At 39.1% G+C, this 25,605-nt stretch overlaps 1 protein-coding gene across 1 annotated transcript; it reads right to left on the bottom strand.

The window, feature by feature from the left end:
• Positions 1 to 227: 227 nt before the first annotated feature.
• Vcpip1 (valosin containing protein interacting protein 1) lies at positions 228 to 23,996 on the bottom strand. Its single transcript, XM_076924402.1, has 3 exons — positions 20,973 to 23,996; positions 12,896 to 12,982; positions 228 to 4,964 (listed from the first exon to the last, which is right to left on the bottom strand). The coding sequence occupies exons 1-3, from the start codon at positions 23,677 to 23,679 to the stop codon at positions 4,093 to 4,095; spliced, it is 3,666 nt and encodes a 1,221-aa protein (XP_076780517.1). The 5' UTR covers positions 23,680 to 23,996; the 3' UTR covers positions 228 to 4,092.
• Between the last annotated feature and the right edge of the window lie 1,609 nt (positions 23,997 to 25,605).

Genomic DNA, 25,605 nt, shown 5'->3' with positions numbered 1-25,605 from the left:
GGATTTCTGCATTCTAAAGAAAAGTATGCAATACCTTAAATTTTAAAATACTAGTAATTGATACAAGCAAATAACATCAACTAAAACTTTTTCTTTACTAGTTTTTCCTTTTCTTTTACAAGAGAATAGTCATTGTATTATTATACTACAAAAACATGTCAACTCCATAATTAAAAACTTTAAATGTCAGGTATACAAGTAATGGTATTTTCTCCAATAATTCACAATTTCTTTTCTTTTTCTTTTTCTTTTTTTTTTTTTACAGTTTCTGCTATTTTGGAACAAACGTTAAAATTTCCACGATTTGAGTATCATTAAATATGAATTGAAACACTTGGCATCTCAAAGAATGGCAGAACTTGCAATTAACTCTGTGACATTAGTGATCTATCTCCCCTTTGTTACCTTCTTAAATACACATCTTACCACTATGGCCTATCTCCATGAGTTGTTCTGTGAAGAGCCTCTTATGTTATACAATGTTGTTATAGTCTTGGAAAGTAGAACATCTAGCCAGCCTAGAATATTCACCTGTTTATGTTATAAAAAGTGACTTCGAATCTATGTTAAAATGAGTACAATTTAAACCAATTTGCAAGGGCTCTGGTTTTATAAGAATCTTAATGTGGCGACCTTGCTTTGAGATCCAGGGGGAAAAAGCAAGAAAAATAAAATTCTCAAGACTTGTTTGTACGTGAGTATAGTATTTAAGTTTGGGCCAATTAAATTGACTGTTGAAAAATGAGGACAAAACTGTATTAATGTTCTGAAATTTAAAAAAAAAAATAGTATCACTATAGTGACAAAATGAAGTATAACTAATGACAGAACTTAGAAGTTTATTTCACATCTAAATATGTTACTTAATAATAGGGTCCTAAATATCTAGAGAAATGTTCAGTAGCAGACAGCGGGTAACTACATAATACTTTTTTTTTTTTTGCATTTGGTAGCTAACATGTGATATGTCAAAGTAGTTCTCCAAAACTTGTCAATAATAATATAGGAGTTGCTAGTAAATTATCTTCCCTGAGGTGAGAGACCCTAGTAAGACATTGTTAATATCCAATGAATATGATCCTTAAAATAATGGCAATAAAGACCTGTAAGACCTATGGCTAGTCTCACAAGTACATTCCAGAATGCTATCTCAACTGCAAGCAGTAAAGCTTAATTGTAAAAACCAAACTAAAAACTATAGGAAGGTATAAAGCATTTCAAATACTAGCACTTGCTAAATTTCTCAGGCCTCTTTCCTAATAATTTCCAATAAACACCTGAAACATAGTTTAAGGGGTGGGAGACAAATGGGCTATCTAGGCTTGCTCTTTAGTTCCTGAGTGACCATTCCCTTGGAGCTAATTATATACTACTCATAATACTTGGCAGTGTCTTGTTTCCTTGAACTTGAGCAATTGTTCATTACAAGCTTTCTGGACATACACTACCTTTAACTGCCTGGACTTCGGGTCATCAACTCAAACTTGGTACAATTACAAAATGGATTACTGAAGAATAATATTTACAATATTACTTCAGTATTCAGTGAACACTGCAAACAGAACTGAATAGGTTTAAATTACAGTTATGTTACATCTAGGGCTAAAAAACCACTTTTACTTGAGATCACAAGCTATTGTGCTCCACTGATGCAGCAGTGGTATCACAACAGTAAAAAAGCATCTACACTCACATAAACTACACAAATGTTTAAAACAAACCTTCTCAAAACTTCAAACCACTAATAATCCCATTTAAATCTCAACTGATTTAAAATATGTTCAAGAATGCTGATGAATTCTCAAACCTGTTCTTTGTTTGGTTGTTGGTTTGTCTGTGTTTTCTATCAAGGGAGAACCCAAACTGTTATTTATACCCAATTAAGTTTCTAACCCTAAATACCACTACTGTCACTAGAGACAATGAAATATTGTCAGAGATTTAAGTCCATCTTCTAACGTTCACATGTGCATAATTTACACTAAATTCAAATAGTTAATACAGAGGTAAAATTTGTCTCTGGCCAGGCATGGTTGAGTATACCTTCTAGTCCCAACACTTGGGAGGCAGAGGCAGGCAGATCTCTTTTTAAGGCCAGCCTGGTCTGTATAGTGAGCTCTAGGCCAGCCAAGGCTACATAGTAAGACTGTGTCTGGAAAAAAAAAAAATTTTGTTTGTGATAGTCCTACTTTGAGATCCTACCAGTTATTAACTTAAAATACCAAGCCACAGAAGAGCATCTGTTAAAGCAGGGTGATTATAATTTATTTGAAGCAGTACATTTTCTGCTTATTGAGCAGTTTTCTTGTGCTTGAACTAGGAAAAAAAAATTAAAGAATATCTCAGTGACTGACTAAGCCAAAATAATAGTGGTTAGTGAAGGGATTGGGGTGGGGTGGGGTTATTTAAAGCACAGCTAATTGTTAAGAATTTGGCTATCTTACTTCATGCAAAATTAGTATGCAATATAAAAGTTGTAAATTTTTCTGGTACTTTAATATAAATGGATGAGTAGAGATAAAATATTTCAAAATATGATGTGATAAACACTAATCCAGGTGTGTGTGTGTAGTGGTGTACATTACCTTAACCTCAGCTACACTTCTAAAACATCTAGATTCTCCCTTCCTTCCACATTCAACAACGTGGGTTAATCAGTATGTAGACTCAGTTAAAGATACTGTCACAGAAAAAAAACAAAAACTCCCTTATCTAGAAAAAGTTAAAGTACAACATCCCTTTTGAATGAACAGGAAGAGATTTTTAAACACCTGATAATATATTTTCTGACACACAGTTTTGTAGAATTGCGAACAGTTCTGCATCTGTTACATGTGCAAACAGAGAGAGCCAGGCTTTGAATGCTCTAAGAGATTAAATTAACATACGTTTGTCATTTGTTCATTCAAATTCAACTTAATTTCAGTAAACAAAGGAAGATGATGGCCTGAAATACATTAACAAATACAAATCTACAGAACAGAATACAAGAGTACAGTACCAATTTTAGGACTATGCAGTGCTTTTACTACGTAAGCATGAAAGCTGCGTGAGGACACTGGCACTGAAGAGTTAATGAAGCAAGACTTAAGCAAATGCTAAGGCTATGTTGGAGTAAACTATGCATCCAAACTCAAGTGAAGCTGACAGAAAATCTTACAGACACTAAAGAAAAAAGAAAACATTTTTGGTTCAAAGTGGCTTAGAGACATTTAGCATATACAGGCTTACACACCACTGTGTCAAAACTATAGAACCATTCATACAGATAAATTCTCTGTGACTCTGACATACTCTGAAAATTAGAAATTTCTACTACTGCTACCATTATTTTTAAATATTCTAGAACAAAATGCCATTCTCTTTTATGTGAGACTTAAAAAATAATAGGTGAAACTTGACAAGGCCAAGATTAAAAAAATAATGGCAACATATTATCAACAAGAGCGTATAACTGGCCATACTGGCTCAGACCAACTGACTGAATCACACTGACTTTATCACACTAGGATAGGGATTTCTTCCCAACTTTGCTCAAATCAGGAAAATGTTGTATCATTAGTCTCTAGTGTCAAGATATCTTTGCCAACAATAGCTGTCTCTATAATGTTATAACTTTTAAGTAGTCTAATAAAGTGTTTTATGAATTTTAAGCTACATTTAGTTCAGGTAAACTTGAAATCAACATTCTCATGAAATGTAGGACGGCTACCTTGATGAAAACATGTACAACTATCATTTCCTCTTCAATTCTGGTCTCTGCAGAAACCAAACATTTAGCAAGAGAATTTTCATGTCTGAAAAGTTAAGACTTTCATGGAATTAAAAATGACAAAGAACTTCCAATGAACCACATATATGGAAGAAACCCTTTCAAAAGATCTAAACTAATTTACAAGAATTCAGAGCCAGCCTGGGCAGCAGTATATTAAAAGCTATTGCCAATCACACACTTGCTATCATGCACTGAATAACAAGATATAATCTTTGAATTATATACGTACAAGATTTTAATGACTACTCAAGTTATGTGGCCCAGCCAACAAATATTACATATTCACAATAAACATTCTGCCTTTATTAGCCTCTAAATCACGAGTGATCCATCGGCTCAGCTGTGTTAGTTGTCTCAGCATCTTGACTATCCATCTCTTCAGGTTCCTCCATGGAATTTTCTTTTTGTGCTTTTGACCTTGTGGCAAATGCTGCTCCCAGGACATCGGCTACACGACTATCAGCTGTTTCAGTATTCAAATTCTCAGTGCCACCAGTTAAAGAAAAAGATTCAGGCAAGCCAGTCTGAAGATTCCCAGGCCTCACAGAAGAACTCACAACTTCTACTTTTCTTTGAGAAAGATCAGATGGTGTTTGCTCCGTACTTTGATCCCGCAAATGCTTGTCCATTGAAGCCTGAATAGAAGAAACCATTTCCTGCAATTTTTTTCGCTGGGCCTCAACCACATCGGGATCAATCTGCCTACCGTCTCTCATTGTTACTACTCCAGGAGCTATTCGAATGAGCTCACTATTACTAGAAGCAGCTGTGAACACAGGAGGCTCTGTTTTAATGGAACTATTACTAAAATCTGTCCCTGTATTATGCTTTCTTACAGCCAGAGTTTCCCTAGCTCTGGGGTCAATGTGTGGGTTACTGGATGCAGTTCCTAGAGAATGGCCCTTCCCCTGAAAGGCAGTTACATTGTGAAGTTGCTCAGATTTCTTTTTCACTACTCCACCACTACCCAGTTTTAATAACCCATGTGAAGGGCTTGATTCCCTACTTCTTGTAGTAGCCTCTGCTCGAACCTGACTTACAGCCTCTTTAACTAAATCTTCAACATCAGGACCAATGGGAAAATGTCCTGCAGCATCGACACACAACTCCAGTCTATCTTCAGAAGCATTATAAACAAAGGTTTTGCCAGGTAGATGTGGAAAAGTACAATGTTTGCCATCAGCCATGCCTAAAGAAAAGGAAAGATATTTAACATGTTAACATCTTGTTTACAATACTATCAAAAGCACAGAAAAGACATTTATGGCCAAAATAATAAAATTTCTGAATGCAATTGATAGATGAGCAACTTTCAAAAAATGATCTGCAGCTGGTCAGTGTTAGTGCATGCCTTTAATTCCAGCACAGGAGGCAGACACAGGTAGATCCTCTGAGCTGAAGGTCAGCCCTGTCTACAGAGCAAGTTCTAGGACAGCCAGGGCTACACAGTGAAACTCTGCCTCCAAAAACCAAAAAAGGAAAAGAAAAAACATTAAAAAATTATTTGCTAGAAAATAACTGATTCTAGAAAAAAAAAAAAAAAAAAAAAAAAAAAAAAGCCTTTAAAGTAGTTCCCCAGGGAATGAGGGATACATATATGAAATCATCATCCTATAGCAAAATTAGGAAAAGAAGTTTAAACATCTGAATTACAAAAACAACAAAACCCAACCACAATGTAAACCAATAAGAAAATGTAACTTTATTTACTAAAATTTAAATTATAATTTCAAACAAATATTAATTTCAATAGTAGGAAAAATGTGAATTACTAAAAATCCAGGTAGAAATTTTTCCTAACACGTTTTTGGCATAGTCAACTGGCAAAAAAATTGAAGCTGCCAGAGAGCTGTAGTTCAGGATCAGGGAGCTTCCACTATGCATATCCTCAGGCCCAGCCAAACCATACAAATGAAAGAAAGAAAACATCAAGTCAGATCTAAGTGGCTATTTATTTATTAAAAACAAAACACAGTGGTCATGCCTTTAATCCCAGCACTCAGGAGGTAGAGGCAGGAGGATCAAGAGTTCAAGGCCAGCCTGAATGAACTGCCAGGAGACTCCAATATTCCACCGCTGTTCCCTGCTTTTACTCACATGGACATTATGTTGTCTCAATACCATTTTTAAAATAGATTATTTTAATTCTAGTCTCAATTTTCTCCCCCTCCCCGGCTTCTGCTTCCCATTTCCCTCTTGCTCCACCCCCGCTTGTAAGTACACTGTAGCTATCTTCAGACACACCACAAGGGGGCATCAGACTTCATTACAGATGGTTGTGAGTCACCATGTGGTTGCTGGGGTTTGAACTCATGACCTCCTGAAGAGCAGTCAGTGCTCTTAACCACTGAGCCATCTCACCAGCCCCTCAAGTCTCAATTCTATACCTAACATTTAAAAAAATGTTCAGGCCCTGTAAGATGGCTGTAAAAGCACTTGCCATACAAGCCCAATCTGAGTTTGACTCATAGATCCCACTGTGGAAGGAGAGCACCAACTTCCAAAAGCTGTCCTCTAATACACATGCACAGTGACTCACGCATGTCCACATGTGTACACACAAATACACACTGAAATATATACAGGAAAAATTTTAAATATAAAATAAAGTAAATTTTTTTTTAAACTGTCTAATAAAGAAAACTTAAACACAACGGCCTTGCTGGCCAATCAATTTTACCTAGCATCATCTACCAAATGATGACAAAATCTAGCAGAAAACAAAAGAAGTTTTTTTTTTTTTTTTTTTTTTAAGATTTGTTTATGAATAGGAGTACACCGTAGCTGCACACCAGAAGACGGCATCAGATCCCATTACAGATGTTTGTGAGCCACCATGTAGTCGCTGGGAATTGAACTCAGGAACTCTGGAAGAACAGTCAGAGCTCTTAACCACTGAGCCATCTCTACAGCCCGGAAGTATTTCTTAAATCCATTTTAGAAGTCAAAGTTACTCTGATTAAACAGAGAGGCAGAGAGATCACTAAGTGAATTCCAAGCCAGCTAGAATTACACAATGAAACCATGTCTCAAAACAGAAAAACAAAACCAAAAAAACAACTGGAGCTGGAAAGATGGCTCAGTGATTAAGATTGAGTACTCTTCTTGTAAGAGGACTAGAATTTGGTTCCCAGACCCTTATTAGTATCTCACAACTGCCAATAATCCCAATTCCAGGGGAGCTGAAGCATCTGCACTCACATCCACAGAGCCATACACATACACGTAGTTTAAAATAATAACTTTTCAATTAAACTGGACATTGTGGCACACACCTTTAATCCCAGCGCTCAGGAGGCAGAGGTAGGCAGATATCTGTGAGTTGGAGGCCAGCCTGGTCTACAAATCAAGTCCAGGAGCCAGGGCTATTAAACAAAGAAACCCTATCGCAAAAAGCCAAGAAAAAAAATTAGATTAAGAAAAAAACTGAGCCTCAGAACCCATGTAAAAGAGCTAGGAATGGTGGTATGCTCTTATATGTATGTAATCCCAGCATTAGAGCAGCAGAGACAGAAGGATCCTTGGGACTCACAGGCCAGCTAGCCTAGCCTAGTCAAAAACCTCTAGGATAGTGAAAGACCCTATCTCAAAAATCAACATGGGTAACTCTTGAGGAACAACATTTGAAGTAGTTGTCCTCCGGCCTCCACATGCACACATACATGAACACACACCCAAACACACACATGTACCTGCACATACACACACAAGCACATACACATACAAGTGACACTACCAAATCCAAAACAAAACTAAAACAAATGGAATTTCATATAGTTTCTAATAGAAATGAAAAGTAATCTAATCACTTTGGGAAATGATATGGAAGTTTCTGTGAGTGAGATAGAGAGAGTGTGTGTGTGTGATATATATGTTCATGGTGGCTGAGTGTGTACATATGTGTGTGCATGTGGAAGCCAGAGGTCAACATTGATTATCTTCCTCTCATTCTCCAAAGGATTCTTTCTACTGATCCCACAGCTCACTGATTTGGTAAGACTAGCTGACCAGCCAGCTGCAGGAATACTTTTTTGTCTCTGATAGGATTACAGGTACTTGCCACCATGCCCTGCTTTTTTACATGAGTGTTGGGGATCTAGACTCAGATTCTCACACTTATGTAGCAGGTACTTTACACCAACTGAGCCATTTCCCCAATCACAGAAGTTTCTTATAAAGATAAATATATACTCACCATATGACCATATGTTCCATTAAGTATTTACCAAACTGAAATGAAAAACTTACATGAAGTCAGGTGTAGTGGCCCATGCCTTTAATCCCAGCACTGCAGAGGCAGAGGCAGAGGCAGGCAGATAGATCTCTGAGTTCAAGGCCAGCCCAGTCTATAGAGGCAGTTCAGGACAGTTAGAGAAACTCCATCTCAAAATAAGAACAATTATATTGGTAATAAGAAGGAAGTGGAGGAAGGAAGGAAAGAAGGGAAAGGGAAAGGGGAAGGGGGAAGGGGAAAGAAGGGGGAAGAAGGGAGAAGAAGGGGGAAGAAGGGAGAAGAAGGGAGAAGAAGGGGGAAGAAGGGGGAAGAAGGGGGAAGAAAAGGGGGAAGAGAGAAGGGGGAAGAGAGAAGGGGGAAGAGAGAAGGGGGAAGAGAGAAGGGGGAAGAGAGAAGGGGGAAGAGAGAAGGGGGAAGAGAGAAGGGGGAAGAGAGAAGGGGGAAGAGAGAAGGGAGAAGAGAGAAGGGGGAAGAGAGAAGGGGGAAGAGAGAAGGGGGAAGAGAGAAGGGGGAAGAGAGAAGGGGGAAGAGAGAAGGGGGAAGAGAGAAGGGGGAGAGAGAAGGGGGAAGAGAGAAGGGGGAAAAGAGAAGGGGGGAAGAAGGGGGGAAGAAGGGGGGAAGAAGGGGGGAAGAAGGGAAGGGGAAGGGGAAGGGGAAGGGGAAGGGGAAGGGGAAGGGGAAGGGGAAGGGGAAGGGGAAGGGGAAGGGGAAGGGGAAGGGGAAGGGGAAGGGGAAGGGGAAGGGGAAGGGGAAGGGGAAGGGAAGGGGAAGGGAAGGGGAAGGGGAGGAAGGGGAAAAGGGGGAAGAGCGAAGGGGGAAGAAGGGGGAAGAGCAAAGGGGGAAGAAGGGGGAAGAAAGGGGGAAGAAAGGGGAGGAAGGGGGAAGAAGGGGAAGAAGGGAGGAAGGGGGAAGAAGGGGGACGAAAGGGGAAGAAGGGGGAAGAAGGGGGACGAAGGGGGAAGAAGGGGGAGGAAGGGGGAGGAAGGGGGAGGAAGGGGGAGGAAGGGGGAAGAAGGGGGAAGAAGGGGGAAGAAGGGGGAGGAAGGGGGAGGAAGGGGGAGGAAGGGGGAGGAAGGGGGAAGAAGGGGGAAGAAGGGGGAAGAAGGGGGAGGAAGGGGGAGGAAGGGGGAGGAAGGGGGAAGAAGGGGGAGGAAGGGGGAGGAAGGGGGAGGAAGGGGGAGGAAGGGGGAGGAAGGGGGAGGAAGGGGGAGGAAGGGGGAGGAAGGGGGAGGAAGGGGGAGGAAGGGGGAGGAAGGGGGAGGAAGGGGGAAGAAGGGGGAGGAAGGGGGAAGAAGGGGGAGGAAGGGGGAGGAAGGGGGAGGAAGGGGGAGGAAGGGGGAGGAAGGGGGAGGAAGGGGGAGGAAGGGGGAGGAAGGGGGAGGAAGGGGGAGGAAGGGGGAAGAAGGGGGAAGAAGGGGGAAGAAGGGGGAAGAAGGGGGAAGAAGGGGGAAGAAGGGGGAAGAAGGGGGAAGAAGATGTGACATGTCCCTCAGGCTAATTTACCAATGTCTATTCTAAGCAAAAGGAACCATGCACAAAAAGTCACCCTAATACAGCAATGTGAAAAAGAAAAATAAATGAACTCAGGAAAAAAAAAAAATCAGTGGTTGCCAGTGTATGGCGACTGGGAAATGGGTACTGGCTAAAAATCTGTACTGATAGAAGATATCCTGTATTTTTACTGGGGTTAATACAGGACTGCATATTTCTCAAAATCTATATACAGTGTATTAAAGAATATACAGGTTCTGAGTACCTCTAATACAACAATCTGAAATCCATAATGTGCCAAAATCTGAAACTTCCTTCAGCACAAAATACTGCCACTAGTAGAAGATTCTACACTATGAAACTGGCTTCATGTGACTTAAAAACTGCTTCATGTTACTACAAACTTACTTAAGGAGATTATCTGCAGGTGTTATGTTTAAGGCGTGTAGGGCACACAAATGAACTTTTGACTCGAGTCCCATCAACAAAATAGATCATGATGTACATACAAAGTGTCCCTAAAACCCCAGAATCCAAAATGTTTCTGGTTCCAAATATTTTGTGTATGATACTTACTTAGTTTGTACCTGTCTCTGGGATGGCACAGTGACTGAGTTTATGAAAAGTGCTTAACAAACCAGCCTCACAACCAGAGCTCACTGCCAAGACCCAAGGTGAAAGCAAAGAATTGTCTCCTAACCACAAACGAAACAAGCTGACACCCATAAACACACACACACACACACACTTTTATACACAATAAAATTAAGATGTTTAAAATAACAATGATCCTTTTTAAAATATATATATTCTTTGGTTCCCTGATTCAAATGAACTGAAAGAAAACATCTGTTTGATAGTTGAACACTGATATTTGGTAAAAGTAAAATATTTCACATTTTATATACACACTAAAAGGACTTAGTTCTAAAACCATGTATCTAAGATTAGCTTAAACAGTCCAGTTGAGAAGAAAGTTGAACTGTACTAATAATTGTGGAAGCCAAGTGACAGGTACATAGGACTCATAATACCCTTGCTCTTTTCTGTCTCTCAACATTTCTACAGCAGCCTACTTGGGATTTGTTGTTTTGAAGGAAAAAAGTTCAAAGAATAAGTGTACACAAAATTTTGTTTTTAATGTCTGTAAAGCTAGGTAGGAGAAATAATAAGCTAAACCAGAATGATAAATCTGAAGCTAAAAGTACTCTTGTTACATCTCTGCAAAAACATATGAGGTCCAAATATATTCCCTATCAACTTCTCTCCCAAGATCTTAAAATCCTTTAGGTGTAACTGTATACTTACATACACATGTATTTATCTTTATAAACAAAGAAGTTAAATGTAAAACAAGCTGTTTCCTGAAACCTAAAAAGCACTAAGTCACCACTAAAACAAAATAATAAAAACACTCTATTATCTGGTTCTGGGACAGTCACAGGCAGTGTAATCAGTTCTGCCTCTAATTTCACAGCTTGTATTCTTTCATCATTAAGAACCAAAATAGAAGCAAGAAAGCAATATAAACATGTATTAATGTGTAATTACACTGCAGAAAACATACCTGACCACATCAGGATAATAAGGCAGATTGGTAAACAAAAAATAGCATTTAAATAAATAAATAAATACGCACGCATATACAAACACACACATACACACACATGGGATGGGAGAGAATGGATCTATCAATAAAGTGCTTGCTGTGAGCACAAAATCCTGAGTTCAATCCCCAGAACATATACTGGGAAAAAAGTGGCGCATGCTTAATATACCAATGCCAAAGAAATGGATTAAATAATCTCTGGGGCTTACTGGCCATCTAACTTAGCCTACTTGGAAAGTTCCAGGCCAGCAAGAGGCCTTAGCTTAAAAAAACAAACAAAAAAACCTATAGGCAGCACATGAGGCATGAATAACACCTGAGGCTCTGTTCTGGCTTTCACACACATATGCACATTCATATATGTACACACACACACACTTATCCACAAGGCTGGGATGTAGCTCAGTGGTGAGAACTTATATATACACACACAACCACACATAGCTAAGTAGTAGAGCACTTGCCTAACGCGAGTAAAGCCTTTGGTTCAAACACAAGCGCTAAAGGAGGGGAAAAAAAGAAAAGAAAGAAACATGCACACACTTCAAAAAAACATGGGGGCAGTCTCTTGGACTGGAGATGGCTCAGTGGTTAAGAACATGTACTCTGCTCTTGCAGAGGACTCAAGTTCAGTTCATAGGTTTGGACACTCAAAGCCCCTCCAGCTCAAGGGAATCCAACATCTTCTGGTGTCTAAGAGCACCTGCACTCATGTACACACACACATATGTACACACATAATTTAAAATAAAATAAATATTTAAGAAATAGGGGCATCTCATGTGGATATGCATGGTCCATGCTGTTGCAAGAAACTACATGGAAGTCCATCATCCGTGCTCCTGCTGACTATGAAGGTCAAGAAAGATACTTTGGCAGTAGTACCCATGACTGCAGACTCACAGAGGGACATGGAAGGTTTCTATGACAACCCCTACCCACCCCACCGCCTCCAAAAAGTAACAGCCTAGACAGAAAGCTATTGACAAGAAATCTTAAAAATTGTGATAAAGATTGCTAGAGTATAGCTCTCCAGAACTATGGCTTCTGGCAGGGGTGTGAGTAGGGAAGGACTCAAGTTTTCTTTAAGGGGCTGGCCACTGGGAGTTCGATTATGCTCCAGTGACTATATTGGGCAACACAAATATATTGGATTTGGGTTTTTTTTTCCCCCTTCTTCTTTCGTTTGTGGGGGTAAGGCCACAAGGGTTGGGGAGGGGGAGATCTGGAAGGACTGGGGAGTGTGATCATGGTTCATGATGTGAAATTCCCAAATAATCAATAAAGACAGTATGGGGGAAAAAAGTATAACAAAGACATAAACTAGATTTCAAAAATAAAAAATAATAAAAGAAGTGGTAGTGGGATGTTTCATTATGTTGCCTAGGCTAGGTGGAAACTGCTGGGCTCAAGGAGTTCTCCACTATCAATACCCCAACTTGGACTACAGGCATGTAGTACTATGGCCAACTGACAATATTTTTAATAAAATATCATGATTATCCTTTTATAATAGTATTACATTTTACTTATTTTATGTGTATGCATGTGTGTGCAGGGGTATCCAAGTGCCATGGTGTACATGTAGAGGTCAGAGGACAACTGCAGAAGCTGGTTTTCTCCTTCCACCATGTAGGTCCCAGGGATGAAAATCAGGTTGTCAAGTTAGTCAGCAGGTGCTTCTACCCACTGAGCCATCTCACTGGTCCCCTATTTGAGTGTTCTCAAGTTTATAATAGCTTAGATAGAAACATTATCCAAGAATAAAATCAGAATGTAACTATACCCATAGTTTTCTTCATAATATTGTAGAATACACCACCCTGCTGGAACATGTGAGGAAGTCCCTTTGCATAAGACCACACGTCTTCTCCTGAAAGACAAAAGCAAAGTGTGAACTCAGACACAGGAGCGCCGTCCTTGACTATGCTGACACAGATTAGCCCAAAACAGAGACTGCAGGGCCAGATCCAGAACGAGTACAACAAGGATGTGATACAATGGCACTCCAGAAAATCGATGGACCACGGAAAGGACCATGTAAACGTACTGCCAACTACTGTTACAGAGAAGCCTAACCCAGTGTTTGAAGGGCCACGTCACCTTTCAGGACACTATAACAATCTAAATTTTTAATAAGTTCCCTCAATTTTTAAATATAGAAGCTAATAAAAGTATCCTTAAAACTATACAAACCAGTACTGAGCATATTAAACAAAATATATTTGAAGTTTCAGAATACCTCAAGGGAAACTTGCTGGTAAACACTGGTTAGGAACAAAAAAGATTATGAAAAGATACTCACTTTTAACCAGAATATAAAATTTTATTGTGCATGTGTTTGTTAAAAGCAAATAAGAAGAAGAAAAAAGGCAGGGGGAAAATAAGTAGACAGATTAAACGTAAGTAATTAATGTTATCTTTTGTTGCCCAAGATCCAGAGTTCAAACCTACCAATAAAAGGGAAAAAAAGAAAATAGCATTTGAAAGCATCAGAATGAAAGAATGGAACTATGTCAATGTGCTGCTTCTTTACACTTTCATTATTTTCATCATTATTGTATTACACCATAGAAAATAAGAACACATAGCAATAATGAATGAATTTTTGTCTTTCCTACTAGACAATTATACTGCTGGCCCTGAGTCTTGTATGGAAATACCTGATGCTAATTAACCATATGCCTGCACTCCTTTCCCACACCATAAAGAGGAATATGAAGCTGTGTAACACTCAGCTAAAGTTATCTTAGTGAACCAATTTAACATATAAAATTTTAAAAGCCTTGGCACATGAACCTTCATTTAACCAGAACATTCAGTTACACAAACATTTTTTTACTAATAATACAGTACTATTACCAAAATGGCTATATTTAAATGAAGACATGCGGGAACGTTTGATTTAAAATGAGTTAAAATATCAAATCCACCCAAGTACAAATATACTAATAACTCCTACACTATTAACAGCCACACTGACCAAATTTTATCTAGAAAATGTATTTCTATGGTGATAACCTTTCATTTAATTATGGTCACTCTTATCCTAAATAGTCACAGTTTTTCTAAAATACTCAAGGATATTATTTATTTGGGAAACATCAAAAAGTAGGGGTAGCAGGGTTTGGGGTTGGTTTGGGGTTTTTTGCTGTTGTTTTGGCTTTTAGGGTTAAGAATCTGAACAGGTGCCAAAGTGAGAATAATGAGAAAAATATCACATTTCTTAGTACTTCACACTCCAGACCATGTCTTCTTTAAGCAGGTCATGTATCTCTTTGTTTTCATCATCTCCCCATAAAGACTCTTCAGACATTATTTTCCAAATCAGCCCCACTCCCCATAAAATATGAATAGCAGATACTCTATTATACTATTTTGTTTATGTTATGTATTTGTATTTAATTTTATACATTAAGTGTAAAATTTTTCATTCTCTATCCCCCAAGAACTAACTTTTGCTCCACAAAGGATAATGCTACATCATCACTCTGTGGTTAAAGGAACTATAATACCATCTAAGCCGCTATTATTTACCTATCTTTGAGCTGAGAAGGTACCTTTAACAGCTTCTTCTACTATCACAAGCAAACAAAGCTCAGAACAATGCTTATATAATTCTCCCAAGATCATGCAGCTAATAAGTGGCAAGAAAAGGTATGACTCTTCACACCAATCCAAAGTTTATACATAACCCTAAAATTAAACATCTACTAGAGTTCAAATCACGTTAAAACAAACATGATGGCTCTATTCACAGTCTTGCTTTATAAATATGCACAATATCAATTATCTTTATTGGTAAAAGAAACAAGATAGGGAACAGGAGATCAGGATCTTTGTACAAGTTCACCACAGTCACATAAAAGTCTCCATGGCACCTTCTCCATCTATATTACTACCTCTGTCTCCTGCCTAGACTACTGCCCCCACTCAACTGGTTTTCCCTGAGTCTTGTCGTCCCCAACTCCCTTTGCTCATGTAGAGTTAAATCTCCCATACTGAAGCAAAGCAGTCCAAAAGAAATCCTCAGCTTCACAAGGAGTCCTAAGGCCAGTGTAAGCTATAGGACAATGTCTAAAAAAGAAAGGGGGGAAAAAAGGAAAAGAAAAGAACATAGATAAAAGTCCAAGATCCTTTTTTTATATAATTCAAGAGCTAGTCCTTCTCTGCTAACCTCACACCACACCTTGACTTTTTGTTCTGTTGTGAGACAGTGTCTCACCAGATAGCTGAGACTAGCTTAGAACTACCAATCATACTTCCTCTTCACCCACCTCCTGAGTGCTGGAAAGGCATGCACCATCAAACCCAGTTCCCTCTGCCTTGATTTTTATGACTCAACACAAACCATTCCAGTGTCCTAAGGCCAATAATTGTTATGTATTCCTTAAAAAGGCAGATTTAAAAACTAAAATTCAATAATTGTTCAGTCAGGTAATGGCACACACTTATTGACAAGCTTAACAACCCAAATTCAATCCCTGGACCCTCATTGTGGGAGAACCAACCCCCTCAATCTGTCCTCTGACCTCCACATATGTGCTGTGGAGTATATGCACAGGTGTGTGTATACACATGCACACGCACAAATTAAATAAGTACAATAAAAATAAAGTATAAAATTCAATTTATGTGCCACTTCCTCTACAATTCATCTGAGTGGTTGAGTAATACCTATTTTGATGTCAATATTTACAGAAATACCAAGGCCACTATTACACTGCTGGCTAATTTAGTTTAACTTTTCTTTCTTCTTTTAAACTAAAAGATTTTCAGATTCAGGGAAAGGCCAATGGTTCAAAAAAACTACCAAATGTTACTTTTTATATATTGGAATTCTTTGGAAGAAAATAAAAGTAAGTAAAATATATCAAATGGCTAAATCATATAAAGTGATTAACTTAATCTTCAAAGTATAATTACATAAATTACGTACAATGTATATGATTAACATCATATTCAACTTTATGACTATTCTCACTACAGATGTACTACATATAAATAAGTAAAACCATTCAATGGCACATAAGGAATAACAGTATGTATAAGCATGACCTAGATTTCAAACTTTCACCTAGCATTTGAAGAAAAATATAAAGAGAGAATAATAATACAGAGATCTAGCATCACCTAAAAAAATAAACATCTGAGTTCCAAATGTGATTCTAAAAAATCCTGAGGAATTCTGATGGGTTAGTAAGTAGAAACATGTTTGCTAAGCATGCATGAGATCTTAGATTCAATCACCAGTACCACCTTCACCAATAAATAAAAAAGAAATTACAAGTGTTATGAGGGTTTTGGATGCAGGGGATTGACCCAAATAGGCCCAATATTTTAAAAGTATACAGTAAAAAGCCACAGTCCTTTCAGGAAGAAAAACAGTATAATAAAATCCAATAAGCTTCTCCATTTTTCAAAAGTTGGTAGCAAACTGATGAGATAACTAAACTACAGTCAAGTTTTGTTTTCACTAAACCTATCTTTATCTCCTGATAATGCTGTGATAATCAGAAAATAATAAGAAAAAAAATGCGCCAAATTCTTATGGAAGGTCATATCTACTATGTTGCCATACAATAAAATACAAATAAGTGATCTACAAGGAATTGTACTAGTATATTTTGCAAAGCCATAATCGGGTTGATTTAAACACTATATAAAGTAATGAAGATGGTGCTGGGCGGTGGTACTGCACGACTTTAATCCCAGCACCTGGGAGGCAGAGGCAGGCGGATTTCTGAGTTCCAGGCCAGTCTGGTCTACAGAGTGAGTTCCAGGACAGCCAGGGCTACACAGAGAAACCCTGTTCAAAAAACCAAAAAAAAAAAAAGAAAAAAAAGAAATAATGAAGATGGCAGTCTGTAAAAACTACGTTAAAATAAACTCCAACAGTCTGGATAAAATGTATTAAAAGTACATGTGAAATATCACAGGAAAATTTTTGTACTGCCATTATGTTTCAAAGCAACTGTGACTATTTCTATGAATGCCCCATACCGAGATGACTGATATATTATTTTGTTGATATAATACAAAAATCTATTTAATGAATATTGTACTTAAAAACAAAAGAAGGTAAGGTCCTAAGTTCAATCCTAGTACCACAAAAACATATAAAAGCTCAAAACAGCCCTTCTCTCTGCCCCATGACCTCCATGACATACACTGCGCTCTACCACACCCTCCCCAGTGTGATAAACTGAACCATCTAAAGCCATTAGCTCAATAACAAAACCAGCCTCAAAAAAAAAAAAAAAATACTATGACGAATATACTTGAGGTTTATCATTTTTTATGTCTATAGAAAACAAGGTTGGTCATGTTTTGATTAAAGCTATAAAATCAGAAGACTTCCTCAGCAGAGAGAGACCCTAGCAGGCACGCTGTACTGATGTGATTGAGAAAGGGCCCTCCCATCCCCCAAGTCTCCAGCATTTGATTGTTTGGTTCCCAGTTGGTGGTACTGTTTGGATAGATTTAGGAGGCGTGGACTAGGTGACAAGTTTTAAAGCCTCCCTGTGCCATTCCAAGTAAGCTCTTTGCTTCCTGCTGCCATTTTTAAGATGTAAGCTCTTAGTTTACTGCTACAGATGCCATACCTACATATTACCACATTTCCCTGTCATGATGGAGATGTATAAATAAAGAGGATCTACTTAGAATAGTAAGCAAAAGTTGGTCAAACTTGAGAGGATACATTCAAGACTAAATATAAGTGAGAAAGTAAATAAATAAGTACTGTAAAGCTTGATTTTTCATGCTATGTCTAAATAAATATTCTCTTATTCCTCTGGACCCATAAGCCCTTTTTCTATTAAGTGGCCCTGGTCATGGTGCTTTAGCATAGCAATAGATAAATAGCTAACACATAAGTTCGCAGAAGGAAGGAATTATGTCTCCATTCATCTGATGTAGTCTCAGGCTCACAGCATACATTCATTTTGATGAACTAATCTGTTCATTCAGTCAGTAAGCATCTGCTTGGTATCATAAAATGTAGCAGGACTACATTAGGTGACTAAGGCATCCATTAAAACAGGTTATATTTTCTATGTTTGTAGATTTCAAACCTAGTGGAGAAGGAGCAAATAATTAAACAAGCTTGTATGTAATAGGTGCTATAAGGAAAATGAATAGGATATAAAAATAAAGAGGATCTACTTAGAATAGTAAGCAAAAGTTGGTCAAACTTGAGAGTATACATTCAAAACTAAATATAAGTGAGAAAGTAAATAAATATGTATTGTAAAGCTTGATTTTTCATGCTATTTCTAAATAAATATAAAGGCAGTAATTTTTACATTTTGAAATTTGCAAATTTCCAAATAACTCCTATTATTTTTTAGCATCACCAATCTAAACACCAAATTACTATATATGGTCATATGTATGTATATAACTATTCCAAAACTAATATTTTTACAAACACATTACTTTTAAAGAGTACCTTCTACATAATTAAAAAACAATCAGAGAGAGAAGACTAATACATCAAAGCAGCCAGTCTTAGTACTTTGCTTTAGGGTTTGTTTTTTTTTTTTTTTCCTTTCTTCTTTTTAGAGGGTTGCTATGTAACCCAGGCTCAAGACAAGCTCATGATGCGTATGCCTTAGGTTTTCAAATGCTTGGAGTGCTGGTTATGTACCACCATACCAGGCTTGTGTTATTTCTTAAAGCAGAAATACACCTTTATACTTAATTTTTGTGTTGGTAATAGATATATATAAAAGATCTTACGGCTTATGGACAGCCATGTAATATTAAAGGTGAAGAGGCAGAGGATCAGAATAGAAGGTGGGATCTTGGGGAACTCAGTATAGTCTAAACTAGTTCCTAGAAAATCAGATGCAGGAAGCTTAAATAAATATTTTTTGAAAAGTAATTATAAGCTAGTATTTTTACTAACTTTCATTACAGAATATATTACCATACTGAGCAAATATTTAAGACTACTGATTTATAATGTATTAATGTCAATGTATTAATCTACAATGGAGTAAATGGAATCCTTATCTATACTTTCACCTATTATCAAATGAAGCTAAATGAATGTTACCAAGTAAATGCTCTTATGGAATCATGGAATCAGGTAAAGAAGGTGTTCTGGCAGAGAGGCCAAAACCAGACTTATAAAAATGTTCCTATCCTTCAGCAAAAATTACCTTTCTAGTTACCAGAATTATCATGAGCCCCAAGTGATATATTTCTCCTTTGTACAACAGTGTATACGCATTGCCAAATTCTGCTTTTCAGACTCCTTTTCAATGTTGAATGCTGACCATCTATTCCATTTCTGCAGATACAGTCTTTCTTTAGACATGTTAAATTCAATTAAGAACAAAACAAAACCCTTCAAACTGCTTACTACTCGCTGGACACTAGCTACTGGATAAACAAAGTGAACAGGAGATATTCACCACGTAAATGTTCAAATTTATCCTCTTTTTGGTCTTTTTGTTATTTTTGTCTTTTTTTTTTTTTTTTCAGAGCTGAGGACTGAACCCAGGGCCTTACTGAGCTAAATCCCCAACCCCAAATTTATCCTCTTTAAAGACCGATATTATCATCCTGTTTTAACTTGGGAAACTGCATGTTTTCTGTATATACCTGATTTTGCCCATTTTGTGAGGATGTTATTTTCAGAATCCTGGGAATACTTTACCCATGTTCATATCAACTACAAGTGATCTTTTGTACAGAAGCAATTGAAGTACTGGGGAGTTTTCCTAAAATCACTAATTATTAGAGCCAAGAGTAAAATTGTTTCTTCTGATTCCCAACATCACAGCCATTCCTCTATTCCACAAAGTCTCTAAGAAACCACAGTGTCTCAGAAATATGGAAAATACCTAGGTTGTTTTCTCCAATTCAGTTTTTATGCCTACCAAACCAAAATCAACAATATCAAGTTGAAATTTTGTACAGTTTTTATATCTCTCATGAACTAGTAGGCTCCCAACTTAATAAGCCAGTAATAATGAATCATTATAGTAGACCAATTCACTAAAAATAATAATAATGAATCATTATATAGTCCAATTCACTACTATTTAGTAGTCTGAGAAAACAGAATCAAAAGCCAGCACTTTTCTAGCTAAGAGTTCTAATCTCAGCATAATTAAGTCCCTTCTAACAACTAACCTTTAAATTTTACTTCATACTTCAAAACTTGTGTAAAGCAGGTTAACACCGACTTAAAGACAAAGGTTAAACAAATAATTCAAAAATCATACCACTAGGCAGGATCCCAAATCATCTAAAGATTGAAATTACCATATTTAGCTGATATTTTCCTTCAATTTATACTAAGTTATCAAAAAGAAATTCCTAACCCCATTGCCATCTTTCTTGCTTGTTTCTTACAGCTATTCACTGCAATCATGGAGTCTCTGAACCATAAAAAACAAAACCTAGCAAACACATAAGAAAAACATAATGAAGGAAGAACAGGAAATGGAGGAGATAGGCTAGTAGATGGGAGTACAGTGAGACTATAAACACCAGAAACTGCAATTCATCAAACAGGAAGTCATGAAATCACATGACAGACAGGAAAATGAAATTAAAAATAAGTTAAAAAGGATCAAGATGGAGCTCCGACAGAAAGAAAGAGAAAGGGCTTTAACTACAGATACATCTGTTTTTTAAAACAAATTTTGAAATAAGATATATTAATCTGGTAACAGTCGAGTAACTATTTTCATTCTGTAGTTTCATGCTGTTCTAATACTCAATAATCATGTTAGTATCTACTACCAAACAGGTTTTTTTTTTCCTCTCCACAACAACAAAAAAAAAAAACCTCAGTATTTTATACTCACAATTAAAGCATACCATCAGAGTTCAATTGCTCTTACCCATTAATGTTGCTAAAAGACACAAGGAGTACATTTCTTTGTCAGCTTGCTCCTGAAGCTCCTTGGACGTCAGTTTGCCAGTAACAGCAATCTCATCTTGTTTCACAGTGTGGGCTGAGTGTGCAGCAGTGGATGGCCCACCTTCTGCTTTGCCTTTTAAGATCTCTATTGTAATTCTGTCACCATGCTGTAAAGGAACTGGCTCCTTTTCCATTCCTGCCAGGGGTGGCAATAACTCTTTAGGAGGAAAGCCATATCGAATACACTGTAAATACGGAGGAATGTTGAACTCTCTGGCTATACTTTCCTGAAGTTCAAAAAAGGTTGTTGAAGGCTTAAGGGTAACCATGGACTGCCGTCCATCATTGGTTGTTATTCGAATCTTCTTCTCCTTAGAAGTGGTAGGTGAGTAGGGAGCCTTGGTTGGGGTGGCAGGTGCAGATGATGGCCCATCACGAATAGTACTTGGAGAAACAGTTCTGGGCTGCCCCTTTTGCTCTTGCTTTAATTTCTCTGTTTTCCGTTTCTGCATCACAGAAGCTTGTTCTGTGATGTTCTGTTGGATAGTTCTTTCAGTTTTACTCATGTTTAATTCTTCCTTGTGCAAAGTTTTTGTCTTCTGTCCAGTAAGAATAATTTTAGTTGGTAGCTGAGACTCCAATTCTTGTCCTTGCACATCTCCAACTCTCTGAGCATGAGCACCATCTATATTTACAGGAGTGTAATCGTCAGGATTTTTTTTTGCAGTCTGATGCAATATAGTGTGGACAACTTTCTGAACTAGGATCTCACTCCCAAATTCACCTGGAAAGTGCTTGGTAACAAGTTTCATTGCAACATCATAAACATTACTATTCAAAGATGGATCACTTTCATACTGGAACCAATATACTGTTTCTCTGACTACTCTTCCTCCCCACTCTAAAGTGATAGGAAAAGCTTCTGGAAGATTGTCATATTCTTTACCTTCCCAAAAGTGTTTGAATCCACAACCACATTTGCCACCAGAAGACCTAGAATTAGTTCTGTCTCCATCCAAATACACAATAGAGCCATCTCCTCTGACTCTTCGCACAGATGAGCCATGGCACCAATTACAAGCTGTTAGATTACTCAATCCATAGTCTGGTAGCAGGACATCTTTCACTGGATCATATGAACAAACCAAATTGTTTAAGGGAAAGCTGTAATTTTTGTCAGGCCTCAGCTGTCCATGAGTACTTTTTGCCAGGTTATACAGTTTCCCTCCTGGAGCCAACCACTCAGGAGGGACATGAAGTTCAGAAAGGGCACCACAAAGCAAACACTTGTGAAGGCGATTATCCATTACTGCTTTTTTAGCAGCTGCTGTAACTTCCTCAGGCTGAACTCCTATCACCCCAGTCCTTCTGTAGAAATACTGATGTACATCAGCAACCAAACTAGGGTGGATACCATGTTTGTCCATAAAAACTTCTTCCATAGCAGCAACCAGTCTAAGTAAGTACTTATCCTGCAAACTTCTGTCTCCTCCAATAACACAGCCACCATCCTCCTCAAGCTTGATGTACTTTTTAATAAGGTCCTGAGGCACACCCCATGCTTTAGGTAGCAAATTCATGGGTAGTTTGGGCAAGGCAGCCCCCTTTATGCCTACCAAGGGAATATAGTGGTTTCTACCAGAGCTACTCCACGCAATACAGATTGGCTTGTTCAAATGACCATCTCTCCCAGTGCATTTCTCTGCAGGTATGAGCCCAGGTAGAAAGGTGGCTGAATAATCACCAGAGCTTCTCATGCCGCTGAGGGAATCTAAGAGAATTATGGGACGATGTAACACATTGGCAAGGCCGAATATGTGGATATTCCTCAAGCCTAAAGGGACACCTTCGGGTGGCACAAACAGAGGGTCACATTCATTGATAATGTCCTCCCACTCGGCAGCATCAATAAAGTCATGAAACAGGGCTTGATATCGGGCTAAGTGCTGCTGAAAGTGCTGCTTAAGATTCTCCCTCAGAGCATGCCAGAAGAGCTCTCGGCCTACTAGAGCCCTAGACACAGCATGCACTAGGCAGTGTCCATCCCCATCCACATGCACTGGAATGAGGCATTCTTGACTTTTATTGGCCCGTTTGATATCCTCGAGAGTGTCATGCAAATATAAGAGGCTTCCGGAGCGGTCCTTGCCATAGCCCACCGTGTTGACGTGCTCTGGCTCGATGAGGAAGGCCCGGTCGCCGAGTAACGCGCAATCGAACAGTTCGCCTTGGTTCATGTCCCGGAGAAGCTTGGCCCGGCCCGTTTGTTTGTCCATTCCATAGCGTGCCAATATGGGCGACAATAATTTGCAGTGGTAGTTGGAGAGGCCCATCACCTTTACCAGTTCCGTGTTCTTCTTGGGAGCCCCCGTCACCCCGAGTAGCGCGTTCCGCAGCAGATTGTGCAGCACTACGTCCGGGTCGGTCACCTCCTCCACTCCCAGCAGCTGTTGCTGCTCGTGCCGCTGTCCGCACTCGGTACACTCGATGCTGACAGAACCCGAGGCCGGGAAGAAGAGACGCGCCTGGCACTTGGGATCCGGGCAGCTCCCGGAAAGGATTCTCCGGTCCCTTCGTTTCGAAAGGCCCCCCGGAGTAGCCGCCGCCGCCAGGGACGACGAAGTCTGCGGAGCCTCGGGGGGAGGCGGCGGCGGCGGCAGCGGAGGAGGCGGCGGCGGCTGAGACATCGCGCTCGGCTCTCGCTCGGCGTCCCAAGCGACCCTCAAAGGCACATAGCCAGACCTCCGCCGGCCCGACGAGGTCTAGTCCAGGCCCAGGGCGAATGGCTTTCCTTTCCCTACCAGTTCCTCCTCTTCCTAGGGGAAGGCGGAAGCGTCGGACGTTGTTTCTCTTCTCACTTCTCCACTGCCTTAGCCGTTGCCCCGAACGTAACGGCCACCACCCCACCCCGCACTCACACTCACTCACTCTCGCTCTCTCCCTCAGACACAGACATACACGCCCTCACTGAGACTGCGCAGGCGTAGCTTCCGCTCTGCCCTCTGGGAACGAGAGTCTTCCGGCTGCTTTCTCGCGAAGGAGTGTTAGGTACTTCCGTCCAGAAAGAACTTCAAATACCGTGATGCAAAGCGACTAGACGCACGCGGGGAGGAGGAAGAGGAAGGCACTCGGGAGGTGGGGGCAGAAAGGAAGTCGAGGACTCGCGGGGCTTGTCGGTAGTTGTATTTTTTAACTGGATCTCTTTTGTAGTTTATCCCCCATTCTATGGCCCAGGAGAAAGAGTCAGAGAAACCACATTTCCTAGGCTGCTGTGGGTAGTGTCCCGTCGTACTTTCCTCTTGCGCAGAAAGTTGTGTGCTTGGGGGAAGACAAAAGTGAAAAGGAATGGTGTGGAAAAGGCCTAAAGGCCACCACCACTGCTAGGAAGTGAAATCCAATTATTTAGGCTGGTTAAAGGTCCTAAGAAAATGGGAGAGAAAGTTTTCTATGAGGCTACTTTTTTTTTTTTAGTATATTAATTTTTCAAATATGATATCATTTTTTCAAATTACCGCTTACTAGCAAGTGCCATAACTGACCTTATTCATAGTTATAATCATGTATTCCACTGCTCTAATTTGAGAGAAAATTAACAAGAAGTGAGCAACAGCTGGTGTCCAGTGGCAAAATCTGGCTGTTTCGGTTGGGCCACAAGAAATTTAAATTATTATTTTTAATATACATGTGTTTGAACAGTGAACAGCACTTCCCTAAAAAAGTTACATTTTTAAAGTGTTAACATCAAAACACCTTGAGACAGATTACCTTCCTGGATCCAGAAAACATTTGTTTTTCTGTATCATTCAGTAACTGGGACAGCAGTTGCTATTTTCAAAAGACCCTTAGTGCCCTGGAGGGATGATGCAAGGAGAGAGACCCAGTACAAGGCCAATCTGAGCTATGGAGCAGAAACTTGTCAGAACAAAACAAAAAACTTCATGGAGAAAGTATATTCAAGCGTAAATGGAGGACTTAGTAATTTTAAGTTGTAGAGCACTTTGGGCAAGATGAGTAGTCTTTATATTGTATAAAGGTGAGAAGGGTTAAGTCGGCAGTAATTCCAGACTTAAGCAACCATCAGAATCAAAGGCAACGCTCCAGAAAGAACGTGCCTGGAAGCAGCCTAAGAGTTTACATTTTGAGCAGGGTTTCTGGTTGGTGATGTTAATGATGGGCAGGTCACATTTTGAGAATTACTGCTTGCCAACTCGTAAGAACACTTTTCAAGAAAACATCCTGTTATTATATTTGTCTTCGTTTATGTAGAACTCACTACATAGACCAAGCTGGCCTCAAATCCACAGAGATCCACTTGCCTCTGTCTCCTGAGTGATGGCACCTGCCTGTCTTCTTTTTTAAGTATTAAGGGAAATGCTTGTCATCAAATGTTTAAAAAATAAGTCTAAAAGAAAGGTAACATTGTCTGTTAGCAGTTAGAGATCACAATTATTAAGGTTTTCTATGCATATATAGTTTTGTTTTTTGAGCCCAGGCAGACCTCAGACTCCCTATAGTGGAGGATGACCTTGAATTTTCTGTTCTCTGCCTCCACCTCCCAAATGCCAGGGGTCAGAGGTACATGCCACTACACCTAGGTTATGCAGTGCTGGGGC

The sequence above is a fragment of the Arvicanthis niloticus genome, chromosome 25, assembly GCF_011762505.2.
Source record: "Arvicanthis niloticus isolate mArvNil1 chromosome 25, mArvNil1.pat.X, whole genome shotgun sequence".
Taxonomy (NCBI): Eukaryota; Metazoa; Chordata; class Mammalia; order Rodentia; family Muridae; genus Arvicanthis; species Arvicanthis niloticus.
Note: the sequence above shows the minus strand (reverse complement) of the source record. Positions and strands in the feature narration are given on the sequence as shown.

Excerpts from the sequence above, each read along its gene's own strand:
- Vcpip1 (XM_076924402.1), bottom strand. The coding sequence starts at position 23,679 with ATGTCTCAGCCGCCGCCGCCTCCTCCGCTGCCGCCGCCGCCGCCTCCC. Across the intron at positions 12,983-20,972 it reads TCTTTTAGCAACATTAATGG|GAGAAGACGTGTGGTCTTAT; the intron begins GTAAGAGCAATT and ends TTTGTCTTTCAG. Across the intron at positions 4,965-12,895 it reads TATTATGAAGAAAACTATGG|GCATGGCTGATGGCAAACAT; the intron begins GTATAGTTACAT and ends CCTTTTCTTTAG.